The following is a 22,722-nucleotide window of genomic DNA, read 5'->3' on the forward strand; positions in this document are numbered from 1 at the left end:
CGCCCTCTCTCCCCCAGGCTAGAGAGCTGTCTGTCTGCCCTCTCCTCCAATCACAGAGAGTTACAAGGTTCTTCCTTCTCCAGGGTCAGAAGGTTTGTTGCTGGCAAGACTAGGATGATAAACTTAGCTATTATTGAGATTTGGGTATGTGTGAAGTGTGTGTGTGTACAGTATGGATTTGTGTGTGTGTGTGTGTGTGTGTTAATTAGCAGGTGTGGTGGTTGAGAAACTAGGGAGTTACAGTAAATCCACATAAAAATAGCTCTTTGTTGTTTTTCACAACCTCACGATTTCCAGTAACCTCAGCGTTGATGCAGGAGATTTGAGGTTGTTTTGGTCGAAACCAAAATAGGGGCAAACATATGGGAGTCCATATGTTAAGTGGTTTTGATGAATCATGTCCTATGTCTTATGTCCTTTCCTTGTTAGGACAATGCCTTTCAGAAAAAAGTACTCAAACAACATATGAATCATGATTTGTTAAAACATGTGTATGTACGAATCAATGTTAGCCTATGTAACTTATCCATGTGTACCATGCCTATAATTACTCTCCTATATGTGTCATCAGCCACACATTAAAATCAACCATGTAGAAGAAACCATATAGTCTCACACTTTTGTTATTACAGTATGTTTACATAATTATTCTACAGTTGATCCTGATGAAGGAAACAAATCATGAGAATTGTATATTCACAGATTCCACATATACTCAGTAAGGTATCTGTCTCTCTCAGAGAGCGCGAGAGGAAGCAGGGTGGTGAAAGTGTTTACACTTATATGAGAAGGTATGGTGTGAGAGTGTGTGGGCCAAGCATAGTAACTGCAAGTACACATACATACAAGCACACGCAGGTATGCAGGTACACACACACACACACACACACACACACACACACACACACACACACACACACACACACACACACACACACACAGATTTCAGTCCCGCCTTTATCGGCATCTGACCACGACTACTGGTTGGCTTTCAACAGGTGATTGCCAGGTTGGGTAAACCAGTGCCCCTCCATCACCAGACACTAGTCCATTGTCTGTGTGTTTGAGAGCACGCCAACCAAACGGTCGGCTACGTGCTAAAGCTCAACTCCAACCCCAGTCTGTTTTCTCCCACGCCACCAAAAGGCCATCACAAGTGTTCGGTGAAGCTTGTTATTTTTTGTGCAGCACCGGAAAAAAAAACATTTGCTTTACATTTAAACCTCTGAGTGGCGGCTAACCTTTGGAACGCGCAGATGATTCAGACGCAGAAGTAGCCTGAGAACAATTACCGCATCGGATCAGTAACATTTATGACTTTTAGAAGTAGGTCTAAGAGGGACTGAGGATTGTGCAAACATTACCAACTTTGGACCATTTACTTAATTCCTTTGCAGCAGACACATAGGTTCACATAACCTAGTAGTGCTTCAATATAGAATAGATTATCAAAAAGGTATAATGACTTTACAAAGAAAAGTTATTTAAAAACAGGAAGGCCTTATATGGTCATGCTGTGTAGGATAAGATAGGACAGGATATATAGGGCGCAAGGTAGCCTAGCGGTTAAAGCATTTGGCCAGTAACCTAAAGATCGCTGGTTCGAATACCTGAGCTGACAAGATGAAAAATCTGCCAATGTGTCCTTGAGTAAGACACTTAACCCTAATTATCTCCAGGGCACCGTACTACTAGGCTGACCCTGTAAAACAACACATTTCACTGCACCTATCCGGTGTATGAAATAAAAAAATAAGAGCTCTTTTCACTTTCACCAGTCAGAGAGAGGTAGAGTGAGGGGAAGGTCGAGGTGAGGTGTGAGGAGAGAGGTGTGAAATACTGAAAAAAAGTTTCCTTATTAACCACTTAGGTAATTTCCCCTCACCTACAGAAATGGCTCATATTGGCCAATGTCAACAGCCCTCATAGGTTGCAGGTGTAAAAATGTCTATACCACAAACTGAAAACACTATAAGGTTGGTTAGGAGGGTTTGTTAAGACGGTAAGCTGTCTTTTGGGGGTAATGTTTTTAAAATAATTTATTTCACCTTTATTTAACTAGGCAGGTCAGTTAAGAACAAATTCTTATTTTCAATGATGGCCTAGGAACAGTGGGTTAACTGCCTTGTTCAGGGGCAGAACCACAGATTTGCACCTTGTCAGCTCGGGGATTCGAGCTGACAACCTTTCGGTTACTAGTCCAACGCTCTAACCACTTGGCTACTCTGCCGCCCCGGCAGAGTTTGTGGCTCTGTCTATCCAGAGCCAGAAACACAGGTGGCTGCTATACATTGGAGGTGGATGAGTTCCCTTAGAACTAGTGAAATGCACCATGTAGCCCATCTAGGCTAGCCTATATAAACACAATCCATCACAATGCTCCACATCCATATCACATCACACCGGCTCCATTTCTCACATCAGGGAGCTCTGGATGAGGCCGGCAGCAGGGGGCGCTGTCTGGCTTTGACAGTGTGGGGTTACTAGTGTGAGAGGCCACATCAGAGAGGAAAGAGAGAGAGGAAACAAAGTCAGGGGAAAGACAAGTGGAGGTGGGGAGAGGGGGACTGTGTCACAACCACCCAAACATTGGCACTTTCAGGCAACTGGATTTCCAACTTCAAAGCCATGCATATCACTTTGATGGGGTGGAAAATGTATTTCAAGTCTTCAAGTACCCTCCACATCCCCGTCCCCCCCTAACTCCCTCCCACACTCCCCCTGCTGAAAAAGACCCAAAACACAGTCTCTTCCCGTCAGTAGTACTGTAGGGCCTAATTGATGCAGCTCCTCCTGCCCTTTAAAGTGTAAAGTTACATTGCATTTTTAACCAGCGAAGGAAAGAGGTTGCCTAAACTGATCAAAACCGTCAGTGAGCGTGTCCGTGTGTTTTTGATAACTGTGGGCGGGATGACTTTCGCCACAGTTACAGATAAAGGTTGGGGGGGGGGGGGGGGAGAGAATGAGATGAATATTGTAAGGTTGTGTAGTTACTCAACCGAAACACAGAAAGGGCAAATGTGACCTATAACAGAACAGTACATTTGCATGGACATCCACATGGACATATTTTATGTAAGCGAAAGACTGTAAATAATCTATTGTTCTGTTTAACACCTGTTGTGTTGCACAACACTTTGCAAAAGGTAGCCTAAGCCGAAATCAGGGCGACAAATGTTGTCTCACTTATGTGTGCTCATACACTACTCAATTGTACTTGAGATGATGAGTAATGATACAACATGTGTGGGAAGGACATTTTCACTACACTGTTCACACCACATCTACTGAGATGATATAACAGCAACAGTTGGGTATCAATTAAATGGGATCATGGTGTCATGATGACCAAGTTGAATCCTTTGTCTCAATGGAGTTAATTAGGTTTTACTGATGAGGTCATATCCACATCACCAGTCAACAGGCAGATCAATGGATCAGTGTCTGTCTTCTAACCTAGCCTATGAAAGCCAAACAGGATTTGTGGTACGGGTGACATTGGAAGCCAAACAAAAATATAAAATGCAACATGCAACAATTTCAAAGATTTTACTGAGTTACAGTTCATATAAGGAAATCAGTCAACTTAAATAAATTCATTAGGCCCTAATCTATGGATTTCACATTACTGGACAAGGGCACAACCATGGGTGGGCCTGGGAGGGCATAGGCCCACCCACTGGGGAGCCATGCCCACCCACTGGGGAGCCAGGCCCAGCCAACCAGAATTCGTTTTTCCCCACAAAGAGCTTTATAACAGACAGAAATACGCCTCAGCACCCCCTCAGACGATCCCGCAGGTGAAGAAGCCGAATGTGGAGGTCCTGGGCTGGCTTGGTTACACGTGGTCTGCAGATGAGGCCAGTTGGATGCAGTGCCAAATTCTCTAAAAAGATGTTGGAGGCGGCTTATGGTAGAGAAATGAACATTCAATTCTCTGGCAACAGGACTGGTGGACATCTCTGCAGTCAGCATTTCGATTGCACGCTCCCTCTAAACTTGAGACATCTGTGGCATTGTGTTGTGTGACAAAACTGCACATTTTAGAGTGGCCTTTTATTGTCCCCAACATTATTGTCCCCAACATGTAATGATCATGTTGTTTAATCAGCTTCTTGATAAGCCACACCTGTCAGGTGGATGGATTATCTTGGCAAAGGAGAAATGCTCACTAACAGGAATGTAAACAAATTTGTGCTCAAAATTTGAGAGAAATAAGCTTCTTGTGCGTATGGAACATTTCTGGGATCTTTTATTTCAGCTCCTGAAACATTGGACCACCAATTTACATGTTGCGTTTATATATTTTTTCAGCATATTTGTGGTATGAGTGATACAGTGTTGCCAACTGTGGAGAAAAAGCCAATATATTCACTTCCTTCTCAAAGTAGTGAAGCTAAGATGTCACATTGAACATTTTTACAACATGTGGTCCCTTGTCATTTTAACATGCAAGACAATATTTTTGAGACACGAAACCCAATCAAAAACAGCAACCTAAGTTTTCTTTATGCTTTATTTAGATTGGATTATTTCGATAGACGGAAACTATCTATAACAACGAATCGGATCCTTGTTCATTCCCACCAGGGCAATTTAACTGATTCTAGAGGCTGACCCCAAACATTGCTTGCGGAGAAGATGTACTCGGAGTGGACTTCTAGTCCGACTCAGGAGGCGTGCACACCACCCACCGCTTCCGAGTATATTACTTGCTAATGTTCAGTCTCTGGATAATAAAGTTGACGAGCTGAGGGCGAGGATTCCCTTCCAGAGAGGCATCAGGGATTGTAACATACTATGTTTCACGGAAACATGGCTCTCTCGGGATATACTGTCTGAGTCCGTACAACCAGTTGGGTTCTCAGTTCATTGCGCAGGCAGAAATAAATATCTCACCGGGAAGAAGAAGGGCGGGGGTGTATGTTTCATGATTAACTACTCATGGTGTGATTATGATAACATACAGGAATTCAAGTCCTTTTGTTCACTCGACCTAGAATACCTCACAATCAAATGCCGACGATATTATCTCCCAAGAGAATTCTCTTTGGTTATAGTCACAGCCGTGTATATTCCCCTTCAAGCCGATACCAGAACGGCCCTCAAAGAACTTCACTGGACTTTATGCAAACTGGAAACACCACATATCCTGAGGCCGCATTTATTGTAGCTGGGGATTTTAACAAAGCAAATTTTAGAACAAGGCTACCGAAGTTCTATCAACACATTCACTGTAGTAGTCAAAAATCAAATCAAATGTATTTGTCACATACACATGGTTAGCAGGTGTTAATGCAAGTGTAGCGAAATGCTTGTGCTTCTAGTTCCGACCATGCAGTAATATCTAACAAGTAATCTACCAATTCCACAACAACTACCTTGTACACACAAGTGTAAAGGAATGAATACGAATATGTACATAAAAATATATAAATGAGTGATGGCCGAACGGCATAGGCAAGATGTAGTAGATGGTATGGAGTACAGTATATACATATGAGATGAGTATTGTAGGGTATGAAAACATATAAAGCAGCATTGTTTAAGGTGGCTAGTGATACATTACATCAGGATGGCAAGATGCAGTAGATGGTATAGAGTACAGTATATACATATGAGATGAGTAATGTAGGTTATGAAAACATTATATAAAGTGGCATTGTTTAAAGTGGCTAGTGATACATCTAATTACATCAAGATGGCAAGATGCAGTAGATGGTATAGAGTACAGTATATACATATGAGATGAGTAATGTAGGTTATGAAAACATTATATAAAGTGGCATTGTTTAAAGTGGCTAGTGATACATCTAATTACATCAAGATGGCAAGATGCAGTAGATGGTATAGAGTACAGTATATACATATGAGATGAGTAATGTAGGTTATGAAAACATTATATAAAGTGGCATTGTTTAAAGTGGCTAGTGATACATCTAATTACATCAAGATGGCAAGATGCAGTAGATGGTATAGAGTACAGTATATACATATGAGATGAGTAATGTAGGTTATGAAAACATTATATAAAGTGGCATTGTTTAAAGTGGCTAGTGATACATCTAATTACATCAAGATGGCAAGATGCAGTAGATGGTATAGAGTACAGTATATACATATGAGATGAGTAATGTAGGTTATGAAAACATTATATAAAGTGGCATTGTTTAAAGTGGCTAGTGATACATCTAATTACATCAAGATGGCAAGATGCAGTAGATGGTATGGCGTAAAGTATATACATGAGATGAATAATGTAGGTTATGTAAACATTATCTAATATAAATAATATAAAGTGGCAAGTGATAAATTGACTACATCTACTTTCCCATTATTAAAGTGGCTTGAGTTGAGTCAGTATGTTGGAAGCAGCCACTCAATGTTAGTGATGGCTGTTTAACAGTCTGATGGCCTTGAGATAGAAGCTGTTTTTCAGTCTCTCGGTTCCAGCTTTGATGCACCTGTACTGACCTCGCCTTCTGGATGTTAGCGGGGTGAACAGGCAGTGGCTCGGGTGGTTGCTGTCCTTGATGATCTTTTTGCCCTTCCTGTGACATCGGGTGGTGTAGGCGCTGCTAAAACACTCGACCACTGCTAATCCAACTTCCGGGATGCCTACAAGGCCCTCCCCCGCCCTCCGGCAAATCTGATCACGACTCCATTTTGCACCTCCCTTCCTATAGGCAGAAACTCAAACAGGAAGTACCCATGCTAAGGACTATTCAACGCTGGTCTGACCAATTGGAATCCACGCTTCAAGATTGTTTTGATCACGCGGACTGGGCTATGGTGACTGATATGGTATACTGATATGGTGACTGAGTTATCCAGAAGCGTATAGGAGAAGCTGTACCCACTGTGACTATTAAAACCTACCCTAACCAGAAACCGTGGATAGATGGCAGCATTCGCCCAAAACTGAAAGCGTGAACCATCACTATGGCAAAGTGACCGAATACAAACAGTGTAGTTATTCCCTCCGTAAGGCAATCAAACAGACATAACGTCAGTATAGAGACAAAGTGGTGTCGCAATTCAATGGCTCAGACACGAGACATACTGTATGTGGCAGGGTCTACAGACAATCATGGACTACAAAAGGAAAACCAGCCATGTCGCGGACACCAACATCTTGCTTCATATTCAATCTCTCCCTACCCCAGTCTGCTGTCCCTACATGCTTCAAGATGGCCACCATTGTTCCTGTACCAAAGAAAGCAAAGGTAATTGAACTAAATGACTGTTGCCCCATAGCACTCACTTCTGTCACCATGAAGTGCTTTGAGAGACTAGCCAAGGATCATATCACCTCTACCTTACCTGACATCTTAGACCCACTACAATTTGCTTCCTGCCCCAATAGATCCACAGATGATGCAATCGCCATCGCACCGCACACTGCCCTATCCTATCTGGACAAGAGCAATACCTATGTAAAAATACTGTTCATTGACTATTGCTCAGCCTTCAACACCATAGTACCCTCCAAGCTCATCATTAAGCTCGAGGCCATGGGTCTGAACCCTGCCCTGTGCAACTGGGTCCTGGACTTGCTGACGGGCCGCCCCCAGGTGGTGAAGGTAGGAAACAACACCTCCACTTCGCTGATCCTCAACACTGGGGCCCCACAAGGGTGCGTGCTCAGCCCCCTACTGTACTCCCTGTTCACCCATGACTGCATAGCCACGCCACCTCCAACTCAATCATCAAGTTTGCAGACGACACAACATCAGTCTTTAGTGTGGCTCAGTTGGTAGAGCATGGTGTTTGCAACGCCAGCATGGTGTGTGCAACGCCAGGGTTGTGGGTTCGATTCCCACGGGGGGCCAGTACAAAAAAAAATATATAATAATAATGCATGAAATGAAAAGTATGAAATGTATGCATTCACTACTGTAAGTCGCTCTGGATAAGAGCGTCTGCTAAATGACTAAAATGTAAATGTAAATTAGTAGCCATGATTACCAACAATGACGAGACAGCCTACAGGGTGGAGGTGAGGGTTCTGGGCGTGTGGTGCCAGGAAAATAACCTCTCACTCAATGTCAACAAAACAAAGGAGATAATTGTGGACTTCAGGAAACAGCAGAGAGAGCACCCCCCTATCCACCTAAAACTAGGGATGTACGATATATTGGTGAACATATCGGAATCGGACGATATTAGCTAAAAATGCCAACATCGGTATCGGCCCGATGTCTAGTTTAACACCGATGTCAAAGCATACCGATATAAATGTAGGTACACGAAGTAATGACGGCACATAAAATGTTGCACTACATGTGCAACACAGCATCCCTAACCTAGCCCACAATGTCTGCTGTGTGGATCGAGCAGTCATTTGAAAGAGTAAGAAAGGTGAAACCCATTAAAGCCAAGATAATGGAATAATGGATAATGCCCTACCGGAGTCACACAGTAATAGCGTCACTGCTATTAGCTTCACCACATACATACTATGGAACGCCGTTTGGGTCTTTGTGTGTCAAAAAAGATACAGTAGCGCTGTACAAAAATGTCTGCAAAAAAGTAAACACCAGCCACGAACGATGTGTTTACAATGGTAATAAAGCATAATTTGTTCGACCTCAACTTCTGGGGTAGCTAGCTTTAGCTTGGTACCTAGCTAGCACCAATACAACCAACCTGAAAGAATGACCAGTAGAAACCGCAGTCATTTTCATTATTCTTAGCAATGATTTAAGAATCCTTGTGAGTAAGTATTAGCTAGGTTGCCACTTGTTCGCCTACTGAAATTGAACTTCAGTTCATGAAAATAAATAGCTAGCCCGCTACTTAACGTTGTTGCCCAATGCTAATGTTATAAGCAGCCAGCTAGCTTCATCTGGCTAGTGATGCTCGACCGGACCAGGTCATGTGTTGTGAAGCTAGCCACAATAAGGATTAGGCACAATAGTGGAATTTGCGGTTTGCCTTCAAAATAAAAGTGTGTCATTGACAGTGATGCATACGAATACAAATAGTATAATTATATCATACTTTTATTTTGAAGGCTAACCTCAAAGTCCACTATTGTGGCTAATCCTTATTGTGGCTAGCTTCACATATATGGGTCTGACCACCATTAATCAAATAAGAACTGTATTTTAAATTAGGGTTATTTTAGATGACAGCTAGCTAACTATAGCTACTGAAACAGATTGTCGTTTTGGGGAAGAACTTTGTTTGCATCCATGAGCTAGCTAGCTTTTTTTTATGACTAGCACTGTAGGTGCGCGAGACAACTTTACCAGCATCATAGCATACGTATCGATGAATCGTTGTGACATATGAAATACGAGTGATTGTGTAATAACTATGTAAAAATGTATGAACACGTAAAATTATTATGTGACGTGCAGTCATACTCAGATCTGATTGTTCAACAAGCTTATTTGATACGTCAAATAGTGTTATTTGATACGTCAAATAGTGTTATTTGACGTGTATCTTTTTTGACATGCAAAGACCCAAACGGCGTTCCATAGAAATCCTGGTTGATAATGAAACGACTGAAGAAATGAACAATGAAACAGCACAGCAAGTACAGTAAATAAGTGAAAGAAATAGATGATGTTTTACTGGTAATGGGGACATACGTAAATGCCAACAAAATCATTTTTTGGTCAGTGTGGTGTGGTGTGTGTGTGTGTAACCTTTATTTAACTAGGCAAGTCAGTTAAGAACAAATTCTTATTTACAATGATGGCCTACCCCAGCCAAACCTGGACACCGCTGGGCCCTATGGGACTCCCAATCACGGCCGGATGTGATAGACCCTGGATTCGAACCAAGGACTGTAGTCACGCCTCTTGCACTGAGATGCAGTGCCTTAGACCGCTGCGTCCATGTGTGTGTGTTAACTATTTAACTGTCCTAGAATGCTTAAAAAGGCCGCAGAAATTTTAAACATCGGTTATCGGCATAGTTTTTTTTTGACAAGGAAAATATCGGATATCGGTATCGGCCAAAAATGTCATATCGGTGCATCACTACCTAAAACCCTCAAACTTTTACAGGTGCTCAATTAAGTGCATCCTATCGGGCTGTATTACCGCCTGGTACGGCAACTGCACCGCCCGCAACCGCAGGGCTCTCCAGAGGGTGGTGCGGTCTGCCCAACGCATCACAGGGGGCAAACTACCTGCCCTCCAGGACACCTACATCACCCGATGTCACAGGAAGGCCAAAATGATCATCAAGGACAACTACCCGAGCCACGGCCTGTTCACCTCATTATCATCCAGAAGGCGAGGTCAGTACAGGTGAATCATAGCTGGGACTGTGAGACTATCTCAAGTCCATCAGACTGTCAAATAGCCATCACTAGCACATTAGAGGCTGCTGCCTATATACATAGACTTGAAATCACTGGCCACTTTAATAAATGGAACACTAGTCACTTGAATAATGTTTACATATTTTGCATTACTCATCTCATATGTATATACTGTATTCTATTCTACTGTATCTTAGTCTATGCCGGTCTGACATTGCTCATCAATATATTTATATATTTTTAATTCCAATCCTTTACTTAGATTTGTGTGTATTGTTGTGAAATTGTTAGATATTACTTGTTAGATATTACTGCACTGTTGGAGCTAGAAACACAAGCATTTCGCTAAACCCGCAATAACATCTGCTAAACACGTGTATGTGACCAATAAAATGTTATTTGATACCTTGTCCTCCTTGCCTTTCTGATGTGACCCTTCGGGGGTCTTTATACCTCTGGATGAAGTTACACCTCCATCCGCCTCATGCCTACGTTATGTGACAGTAGCCTAATCTGGTGATTGTGTCTGGGGACAGCGGTATTAATCATAGAAATAGAATGACTAGATTCCTATGGAATTAATAACCCAGGCAGGGGTGGAGGAACAGGGCAGTTCCCTTATATGTTTCAGTATAGTGCTTCATCCATTTCGAGCCATGCTGGAAACACCCTTCCCAATATTACCCCTTGGCTTTTGCGTAAAAACTTTCCATGACAACTGATGGTAAATATAGGCTAAAAAGATGCACATAGCGTGTTAGACCATACCTAAAAGGGTTTAGTCACATGGTTGTCATCGGCCCAGAAAATAGGCCGTTCCATGTTTCCATCACAATGTGATGTGTATGAGCCAGAACGACTAATAAAGCTTTTTCAAGTACAACAAAGATGTGTGGCTGTCAGTTGCAGAAGATAACATGAGGATGAACAGTTCTAAAACAGAATTGACAGTTCCATAATGTATGCCATGGCTCAGAACCAGGACCCACATTTAATAGGGACTATGCATTGGCTAAAATGTAGGGTTACTTGTATAACCCCTGTTCTATGATAATATGTAAGGGGTAATCAACTCGGGGCTATGCGTTCTATTGAAAATAATGAGGAACTGACCTTCCATGGAGTTTCATTATTTTCCAGAGAACGCATAGAGCCCCTAGTTGATTATCCCTTTCATACCATGGCTATAATTTAACACATTTGCCACTAGAAATGTGTTCATTTGGCGGTAGAAATGTGTTCAACATACACTGAAGTAGCTAGCAAGTTTACTAGATAGCTACAGTAGTTGCCGTGGTAACCAAACAAACAGACTTGGTAGTTTAGCTAACCAAACCATCAGTCCTAGCTTGCCATTTTGAAATCGAATTCAACAAAACCAATATTGCTTCCAATTCGACTTTTGCTTTCAAAAGCAGGTCAAACAAAACATGTATTAATGAACTATAACCATTGAATTCTACCGTGCAAATATACCATGCGTTATATGGAAATAATACACGCTCTAGAATGCCCGTAAAGTCAATCAGGAATATTCAACAACTCCATGGTATAAAAGTGAGATCTCACTTTATGGGGATTCGTTCAGGCGGATTCTTTCACAGAAGTACGAATCACAGAGCTTGTTGGAAACAGACAAGTTCGAGCGGCGAATGAGATGAGCCCCTTTCCTCTTCATTAGACACCGCTCGCCCTGCCTCTTGGTCATTCTCAAGCAGGCCTCTCTTCCTTGCACTCTTGCGAGCAGGAAAATGCGGTGAGAGTGTAAAAAAAGCTTGTAACCATGCCAGTCCAGAACCTCCACATCCGGCTTCTTCACCTGCGGGATCGTCTGAGACCAGCCACCCAGACAGCTGATGGAACTGAGAAGTTTTTCTGTCTGTAATAAAGCCCTTTTGTGTGGAAAAACGAATTCTGATTGGCTGGGTCCGGCTCCCCAGTGGGTGGGCCTAGCTCCCAAGTGGGTGGGCCTATGCCCTCCCAGGTCATGTGAAATCCATAGATTAAGGCCTAATGAATTTATTTCAACTGACTGATTTCCTTATATGAACTGTAACTCAGTAAAATTGTTGAAATTGTTGCATGTTGTGTTTATATTTTTGTTTAGTATACATAACATAATGGAGATAATTTATTTGAATGGTAAATCTAATGACAAACTGTGTAAATCAAAATGTATCCTAGGCCTAATCAAAATACAGGTGAATGCATATTCAATAGCAGTGTGTACATGCATTGAGTTATTGAGCTTGTTTTGTTTGATTTCATCCAACTGTTTACCTTCCATTTGGGACTTATTTAATGTTAGAATGGGCAAAACAAGTGACCTAAGCGACTTTGAGCGTGGTATGATTGTCGGTGCCAGGCGCGCCGGTTCCAATATCTCAGAAACGTCCGGCCTCCTGGGCTTTTCACGCACAACAGTGTCTAGGATTTACTGAGAATGGTGCGACAAACACAAAACATCCAGTAAGCAGCAGTCCTGTGCACGAAAACAGCTCGTTGATGAGAGGTCGAATGAGAATGGCAAGATCCGTGCAAGCTACCAGGCGGGCCACAAACAGGCAAATAACGGCGCAGTACAGTGTTGTGCAGAATAGCATCTCGGAACGCACAACTCATCGATCATTGTCACGGATGGGTTATTGCAGCAGACGACCACACCGGGTTCCACTCCTATCAGCTAAAAACAAGAAGCGTCTCCAGTGGGCACGCAATCATCAACACTGGACAATTGAGAAGTGGAAAAACATTGCCTGCTCCGACGAATCCCGATTCCTTTTGCGTCATTCTGATGGCAGAGTGTAAGCAGCATGAGTCCATGGCCCCATCCTGCCTGGTGTCAACGGTACAGGCTGGTGGCGATAATGTAACGGTGTGGGGAATGTTTACCTGGCACACGTTAGGTCCCCTGATACCAATTGTGCAACGTTTCCATGCCCCAAATAATTCAGGCTGTTCTGGAGGCAAAGTGGGTCCAACCCGGTACTTGATGGGTATACCTAATAAACGGTATAGGAACATTTTATAAATGGTACATTTGCGTGTGATATGATTGCATTTTGGAATCCGGTTCCCCCTGTCGCTCCAAGATTAATAGTTTTGACCACGCTCCACTGTTTTAATTGGTGCAGCTAGAAATCACAAGTATCCATCCTATAATAAAAAGAGAAAATTCCAAAAATGTGTTTATCTATTTTGTGCTGTTGTTACATTTGTATTGGTGTTTTGTTTCGTGTCCGATGAGCTGAAGGTGTTGTTACATGTCATTTGCGGTGTGCATCATGAGCAAAAGTCATTGTAGCCTATCATTTCACTTCCCATAGCTGAGAACCATGGCATGAGCATGGGCTAACTTGGCATTGCTGTTGCGCAGTCTGCCAGCAGCCTACCAAAGGTCGCATCATGTCCATTACAATGTAAAATCTAGTCCAAACCATTCAATAGTTAGGCTATTCATATTACTGGAGCATCATCCTCTTTCTTTCTATTTCTATGGCGGATTCACAGCTGCAATTTATAGAACATGCCAAAACTTTGGACATAACAAATATCAAATCAAACTTTATTTTCCGCATGCGCCGAATACAACAAGTGTAGACTTTACCGTGAAATGCTTACTTACAAGCCCTTAACCAACAGTGCAGTTCAAGAAAAATAAAATATTTACTAAGTAGGCTAAAAAATAAAAAGTAATACAACAAGAATAACAATAACGAGGCTATATACAGGGGGCACCGGTACCGAGTCAGTGTGCAGGGGCACAGGCTAGTTGAGGTAATCTCTACATGTAGATGGGGGCGATGTGACTATGCATAGGTAACAAACAAACAGCGAGTAGCAGCAGTAGGGGGGGGGGGGGGGGGGGGTCAATGTAAAGTGTAAATGTAAAGATTTTTATGAATTGTTCAGCAGTCTAATGGCTTGGGGGTACAAGCTGTTGAGGAGCCTTTTGGTTCTAGACTTGGCGCTCCGGTACCACTTGCCGTGCGGTAGCAGAGAAAACAGTCTATAACTTGGGTGACTGGAGTCTCTGACAATTTAATGGGCTTTCCAAAAAATAGATGTCAAAGTCAAAGATCCTGGTTTCCCCTATCCATCTGTAATGAAGTTTCCAATAAATGCTTATGACAAATCCAGCTCCAGAACCAGCCATACCTAGCCAGCTGGCTAATCTTTTGAATATGGCGTAGCAACAAAATATAACATTAGATTGCTATATAAGGTTAGCATGCTAGCTAGCTACACTGACAGCTGTCAGCGCACTACATGTTTTTATTTCTCCACTTCACATGGTAATCACCACAACGTTCCCACCCTCAATTCGTGAAAATGTATTAGCAGACTGCGTAATTCTTCGGTGGTGGAACCTAAACGAGAAAATACGCTCTAGGACAGAAAACAAGTCAAAATAGGGGCGGCATTGCCCTCTGGTTGGGGCCAGGGGTTGCGTTAGAGTTCAGAAATCAGCGTTTTTTTTCAGACCATGAAAAAATTTAAAGTCAACATAGTTTTTTTTTGCTTTAATAGAATGATCAGCGGGGTACAACTTTAGTTTTACTTCACAGAAAATACACTGCTCAAAAAAATAAAGGGAACACTTAAACAACACAATGTAACTCCAAGTCAATCACACTTCTGTGAAATCAAACTATCCACTTAGGAAGCAACACTGATTGACAATACATTTCACATGCTGTTGTGCAAATGGAATAGACAACAGGTGGAAATGATAGGCAATTAGCAAGACACCCCCAATAAAGGAGTGGTTCTGCAGGTGGGGACCACAGACCACTTCTCAGTTCCTATGCTTCCTGGCTGATGTTTTGGTCACTTTTGAATGCTGGCGGTGCTTTCACACTAGTGGTAGCATGAGACGGAGTCTACAACCCACACAAGTGGCTCAGGTAGTGCAGCTCATCCAGGATGGCACATCAATGCGAGCTGTGGCAAGAAGGTTTGCTGTGTCTGTCAGTGTAGTGTCCAGAGCATGGAGGCGCTACCAGGAGACAGGCCAGTACATCAGGAGATGTGGAGGAGGCCGTAAGAGGGCAACAACCCAGCAGCAGGACCGCTACCTCCACCTTTGTGCAAGGAGGAGCAGGAGGAGCACTGCCAGAGCCCTGCAAAATGACCTCCAGCAGGCCACAAATGTGCACGTGTCTGCTCAAACGGTCAGAAACAGACTCCATGAGGGTGGTATGAGGGCCCGACGTCCACAGGTGGGGGTTGTGCTTACAGCCCAACACCGTGCAGGACGTTTGGCATTTGCCAGAGAACACCAATATTGGCAAATTCGCCACTGGCGCCCTGTGCTCTTCACAGATGAAAGCAGGTTCACACTGAGCACGTGATAGACGTGACAGAGTCTGGAGACGCCGTGGAGAACGTTCTGCTGCCTGCAACATCCTCCAGCATGACCGGTTTGGCGGTGGGTCAGTCATGGTGTGGGGTGGCATTTCTTTGGGGGGCCGCACAGCCCTCCATGTGCTCGCCAGAGGTAGCCTGACTGCCATTAGGTACCGAGATGAGATCCTCAGACCCCTTGTGAGACCATATGCTGGTGCGGTTGGCCCTGGGTTCCTCCTAATGCAAGACAATGCTAGACCTCATGTGGCTGGAGTGTGTCAGCAGTTCCTGCAAGAGGAAGGCATTGATGCTATGGACTGGCCCGCCCGTTCCCCAGACCTGAATCCAATTGAGCACATCTGGGACATCATGTCTCGCTCCATCCACCAACGCCACGTTGCACCACAGACTGTCCAGGAGTTGGCGGATGCTTTAGTCCAGGTCTGGGAGGAGATCCCTCAGGAGACCATCCGCCACCTCATCAGGAGCATGCCCAGGCGTTGTAGGGAGGTCATACAGGCACGTGGAGGCCACACACTACTGAGCCTCATTTTGACTTGTTTTAAGGACATTACATCAAAGTTGGATCAGCCTGTAGTGTGGTTTTCCACTTTAATTTTGAGTGTGACTCCAAATCCAGACCTCCATGGGTTGATAAATTGGATTTCCATTGATTATTTTTGTGTGATTTTTGTTGTCAGCACATTCAACTATGTAAAGAAAAAAGTATTTAATAAGATTATTTCTATCATTCAGATCTAGGATGTGTTGTTTAAGTGTTCCCTTTATTTTTTTGAGCAGTATACATTAGTGCAAAACATTCGGTAGAAAATAGCTTCATTTTCAGACGGCAACAGAAATGCAACACTCCACCAATCAGGCCTTTATGGTAAAGTGGCCAGACAGAAGCCCCTCCTCAGTAAAAGGCACATGCCAGCCAACTTGGAGTTTGCCAAAAGACACCTAAAGAACTCTCAGACAATGAGAAACAAGATTCTCTGGTCTAATGAAACCAAGATTGAACTCGTTGGCCTGAATGCCAAGCGTCAAGTCTGGAGGAAACCTGGCACCATCTCTATGGTGACAGCATCATGCTGTGAGGAGGTTTTTCAACGGCAGCGACTGGGAGACTAGTCAAGATTGAGGGAAAGATATAGCAAAGTACAAAGAGATCCTTGATGGCACCAGAGCACTCAAGACCTCAGACTGGGGTGAAGGTTCACCTTCCAACAGGGCAACGACCCTAAGCACACAGCCAAGACAACGCAGGAGTGGCTTCGAGACAAGTCTCTGAATGTCCTTGAGTGGCCCAGCCAGAGCCTGGACTTGAACCCAATCGATCATATCTGGAGATACCTGAAAATAGCTGTGCAGTGACGCTCCCCATCCAACCTGACAGATCTTGAGAGGATCTGCAGAGAAGAATAGGAAAAACTCCCCAAATACAGGTGTGCCAAGCTTGTACCGTCATACCCAAGACGACTCAAGGCTGTAATCGCTGCCAAAGGTGCTTCAACAAAGTACTGAGTAAAGGGTCTGAATACTTATGTAAATATAATACTTCCAAAAATCTGTTTTTGCCTTGTCATTATGGGTTATTGAGTGTAGATTGATGAGGGGAAAAAAATGATTTAATACATTTTAGAATAAGGCTGTAACGTAACAAAATGTGTAAAAAGTCAAGGGGTCTGAATACTTTCCGAATGCACTGTAACCTAACAATACCCCTACTTCCCAAGGCTATGTCCGAGAGGCTTGACAAGTATGTTGCCTGTTTTAGGTTACTGTCCTGCTGAAAAGTGAATTCATCTCCCAGTGTCTGGTGGACACCAGACTGAACCAGGTTTTCCTCTTGGATTTTGCCTGTGCTTAGCTATATTCCATTTCTTTTTTATCATGAAAAACTCTCCAGTCCTCAATGATTATAAACATACCCATAACATGATGCTGCCACCACTATGCTTGAAAATATGGAGTCGTACTGGATTTGCCCCAAACATAACACAATGTATTCAGGACATAAAGTTAATTACTTTGCCACATTTTTTTGTTGTATTACTTCAGTGCCTTGTTGCAAACAGGATGCATGTTTTGGAATATTTTTATTCTGTACAGGCTTCCATCATTTCACTCTGTCAATTAGGTTACTATTGTGGAATAACTACAATGTTGTTGATCCATCCTCAGTTTTCTCCTATCACAGGCATTAAACTCTAACTGTCACCATTGGCCTCATGGTGAAATCCCTGAGTGGTTTCCTTCCTTTCCGAAAACTGAGTTAGGAAGGACGCCTGTATTTTTGTAGTGACTGGGTGTATTGATACACCATCCAAAGTGTAATTAATAACTTCACCATGCTCAAAGAGATATTCAATGTCTGCTTCTATTTTTAGGGCACCATCTATCAATAGGTGCCCTTCTTTGCAAGGCATTGGAAAACCTCCCTGGTCTTTGCGGTTGATTCTGTGTTTGAAATTCCCTGCTCGACTGAGGGACCTTTGTATGTGGTATGTGTTAGGTACAGTGTGGGGTACAGAGATGAGGTAGTTATTCAAAAATAGTTGCTAAGCTCATTTTTACTCCTGAACTTATTTGGGCTTGCCATAAAAAAAGGGTTTGAATACTTATTGACTCAATTTGTAAAAATTTCAACAACAAAAAATCTTTGTAAAAATTCCGAAAAACATAATTCCACTTTGACATTATGGGGTATTGTGTGTAGGTCAGTGACAAAAAAATCTCTATTTAATCAATTTTAAATTCAGGCTGTAACACAACAACATTTGGAAAAAGTCAAGGAGTGGGAATACTTTCTGAAGGCACTGTATATAGTATAGGCTACAAAATAAACTTTCCAGTGACACTGATTCACCCAATGATGAAGATGAAGCATAGGCTTCTCGCCGGTGATGGCCGATGCGCTTTGCCATGATTTCAAGATAAGATACTAGAGAAAAATAGTTAGCTTCTACAGACAGATTAGTCTTCTCTTTTTTGCAGTAGGCATTTGCTTTAAATTTGAAATTTATGAAAGGCAAACTGACAGCCACAACCAACCATAGACATATAATCCATAGATGGGCTGTTCCCATTCAAGTCAGGACTGGCAGCCATTGCTAGTATACCCATGAGTTTAACAGTCAAAGTGACAGGGTTAGAAGTTCCAAAATCCTTCTATGGATTATATTTATGGACACAATGCAACAAGCTGTTCTATATTTGGCGCACGTGCTGCCCAAATTGCGGCCTTCCCGACTGTAAGTGCTTGTGATAAAACTTAATCCACAGTTATTGATCCTCTGGAGCAAAATTATGTCTGTTCAGAGAGGAGTACCACCAGCACCCCTACCTCCTGCAGCTATGTCCAAGAAGCTGGGAAGCTGGACAAGTCAAGACACAGGGCTCTCTCCCCCACCACAGCAAGGCTCATGGCATGCCCACGGCCTTTATTGGCGCCTCGTAGGGTGAGGTCTGCAATGACACAGATCTCCACCCATAGGCCCGGGTTGGCTATAGGCCCGAGTTGTTGCATCTCCATAAGCAAATCGTCTTGGTATGCCATCAGCTTTGACATGATGTTGAATGCCCGTACTGAACGTGCGGCAGACACGTATACCTTTTGGAAGATGGAGGCAAAAAAGCGTTCCGCATTCCCATGGAGGGAGATGCAGGTCTGTGACATGGCATAAGGATTGGGGTGGCTGGCCAGCGACGACTCAACCCTCGGGGGCCAACTCCATATCCTGAATACCCATGTTATTAAAGTACTTGGTCTGTACTTTAGTGGTTAGGGTCTTGTCCCAGTTACGTTGGGCTTCCGCCACACAAGATGGGACCACATTTTTGACTCCTCATTCTCCGCTGGTAGCTAGCGTCACAGGCTAGCTATCGAGACTTGGGTAGCCCACGCCGCGAGGCTACAGCTAACTTGGCTAGCTGGAATGCTAGCTAATCCCACAAAGGACTAGTTTTAGCTCAAACAGACAGATGAAGTAAGCATGCGCTTTCTTCGGCTAGCATTGTACTAACTAGCTAGGCTATGGGCCACGTGGCTGACGCTACTTAGCTTGTATTTTGCTCAAGGAAAAGTTTTTCTCGGAGCCATGGAGCCTGCTGCCCCTACTATGGAATGGAGGGAACCAAGCAGGATTCATGCCCCTGCCTGACTACCGGCAGACCTGCGTTTGTGTTGGACGACACTATCAGCCAAAGACCCATACGACTCGTGTATTGTCTGCCTGGGGTGAGAGCACGCAGCAGCAGTGCTCGCTAATCCCATGCACTGCAAGCGTTTCAACGAAGGGGAAGGTGACCTTGTCATTGACGATAGCGAGGACATGGCTCACCTCATCCCAGAGGAGGAAGAGGAAGCCGAAAGGCCTTCTTCCACCCACAGCGGAGCTTCAATACCCAACTACAGATACCGGCTTATCAATGTCTGAAAACGGGCAGCATCCAGACTAAACATCGACTGGCCCGAACCCGTAGAAGTGCTGAAATGGACTTATTCGACAGGAGGAGGCTCCCCTCTCGCACCACTCCAGGTAAACAACTCCTCCCTTATAGCGGAATCAAAACTACTTTCGGTCAGTACTCAACATTATCGACAGGATCTGGGGTCCTACGTTTGGCAGCGTGATCCTCGCGGTTCACCAGAGAACAGTTCAGTAGGAAGACAGAAAATCTAGTCATGCTTAGGAGAGCTTCAGGAGTTAGAGCGAAGGAAGAGAGGCGAGAATGATCAGAGGCAGCACAAGGGGCGTCTTATGAAGAGGAGAGGGGCTCACCTCAATCGCCAATCGACCTGTCTGTCTCCAACAGACACTACGATTTGTAGCCTACTTCCGTTAGAGAATCCACCTGAGCAAATCTCCATCAAGTGAAATATCAAGAAGATATATTTGAAATAGAACTACATGTGACATATTTTGACATCTCAAACTATAGATGTATTGCTGATATGTGACCCAATACTTTCTACAAAATGTTCCCATAAGATCTCAAAAGTACTTTGAGGCAAATCCACTCCCTCTCTCAGTGATGTGATGCATACCATAACTAACTCACCTGACCAAGTCAGTCATACAGGAACCCACCACCACCACATCGAATGCCTCCTCCGTCATGGTCTATTGGAGAGAGACACACAGGAGGCAATGGATACTTTAGAGATTTGTTCATTGTTAGCTTAGCTTTAAGTACAAACTAAATTATTACATTTGTCATAGCTTCCCCTTTGACCCAGCAACACACTTTTCAACAAAGGTTACTTAGGCTAGTCGTTAAGAGTCTGGTCAGACATTTTTAGAATTGGAGCCAACATGAGTATAGGAAAACATTTATTGTAATGTGATTTAGGGGATTAATTTTTTTTTACAGAATTCGCTGGTTCTTCACACATTTTTAGAACTATGCCTAGGCTAATCGTAGAGTGTACTCACTGCTAGGGGCATTTCAAGCAACAATAACATATCATACTGAAACGGCACTCGAAAGAAATTCAGTCTTTGCCATATTACCATGAACTGACTGGAACAAGGTAGAAATAGAGCATTCACAGCTCTCTCAGAGTTGGACAGGTGCCAATCTAAACCCAGCGATTATTTCAATGCTGCACCACGTGACTGAACACAGCCCAGAAAAATCTTTAATTAATTCAATCCTTGGCATGTATTGGAGTTCATGCTTGTCTGTTAATCTCTTCAAATCTCCTCCAAAGCAGTAAAAAGGCTCAGAAAGCCTGGCCGCTGGCTCTAGGACAGCTAGGCTAAATTCTCCCACATTTCTGAGCATATTGTCTTCCTCAGCCATGGCTGTTAGATGTGCTACCCCTATTGGAGCAGATACAATTTTAGCAAGCATGTCCGACCACTCAAAACAGTGGGGCCCCTCTCAGATTCTGGTTTACTTGCATAATGAGTTAAGTCAACTTCTCAGTTAGCCTATTACACCTGGTCTTTCTTGACAAAACAAAGGGCGCAAAAATGATTAGGTTAGCTTACTTTTTCATTGGGTTAAACTGACACAAAAGGTGATATATTCATGGAGATTAGCCTAGGCCTAGTTGTGTCACAAGGATGGACATGGAAAGTGTATGACTTGAAAAAGTGTCAATAAAATAAACTATACAATTATGTGATGGGGTAAATTAGGCCTACTTTATATTACAAAAATTTTGACATTTTCAAATACTTTGTATCTATTTTTTGTAAAAGCTGAGGGGATTATGGAAGCCGGAATGTTAGCCTACACTGAACAAAAATATAAAAGCAACATGCAACAATTTCAAAGATGTTACTGAGTTACAGTTCATAAACTCGAATAGTCCACTTTTCAGGATCCTGTCTTTCAAAGATAATGCCGTAAAAACCCAAATAACTTCACAGATCTTCATTGTAAAGGGTTTAAACACTGTTTCACATGCTTGTTCAATGAACCATAAACAATTAATGAACATGTGGAGCGATCGTTAAGACACTAAAAGCTTACAGACGGTAGGCAATTAAAGTCCTAATTTGCTGAAAATAAACGCAGCTGACAATGAGAAGACGTTTCTTTTTTTTGCTGAGTTTATAAGGAAATCAGTAAATTGAAATAAATTCATTAGGCCCTAATCTATGGATTTCAAATGACTGGGAGTACACAGACACCTTAAAAAAAAGGTAGGGGCGTGGATAGGAGAGTGGCGATCACAAAATGTTGTCAGCTGGTAACTGCCGGTCTCACGGTAATTGACCGTTAATTAACATAAACACATTTAGCATCTACTGGCTTCCACACATAGCCTACAAGCTACTGATGCAGACCTTTTGATACATTTACATTTTAAAAAGTCTAATAAATCCATGTAATATAGCCTACACATTCATAATAAAGCCATTATTTATTTTAGACAAGTCTAAAGAAACATGATATGAAGAAAATGTAGTCCATTTCAGAAGAACAGAATAGCATACAAGTCCTTATGTTAGGTCCTCATCTGGCTATGCCATATGGCTATGGGCTACACTAGTTCATTTAGCAGACAAGATCTTAGAATTCCATGGCATTATTTTATATTATTTTATAGCATGAAGAATACAATTGAACAA

The 22,722-nt window shown here is 42.9% G+C and overlaps 1 protein-coding gene across 5 annotated transcripts in view; it reads right to left on the reverse strand.

Moving 5' to 3' along the window:
- The window catches only part of rbks (ribokinase), a 92,098-nt gene that overhangs the window by 61,476 nt on the left and 7,900 nt on the right, over nucleotides 1-22,722 (reverse strand). For all 5 annotated transcript variants that reach the window (XM_029714087.1, XM_029714090.1, XM_029714089.1 and 2 more), the window contains exon 2: nucleotides 20,699-20,760. In XM_029714087.1, coding sequence (XP_029569947.1) covers nucleotides 20,699-20,757 — 59 coding nt within the window. In that variant the 5' untranslated portion in view covers nucleotides 20,758-20,760. The remainder of the gene's footprint in view (nucleotides 1-20,698; nucleotides 20,761-22,722) is intronic.

Source organism: Salmo trutta, chromosome 25 (assembly GCF_901001165.1).
Source record: "Salmo trutta chromosome 25, fSalTru1.1, whole genome shotgun sequence".
Lineage (NCBI taxonomy): Eukaryota > Metazoa > Chordata > Actinopteri > Salmoniformes > Salmonidae > Salmo > Salmo trutta.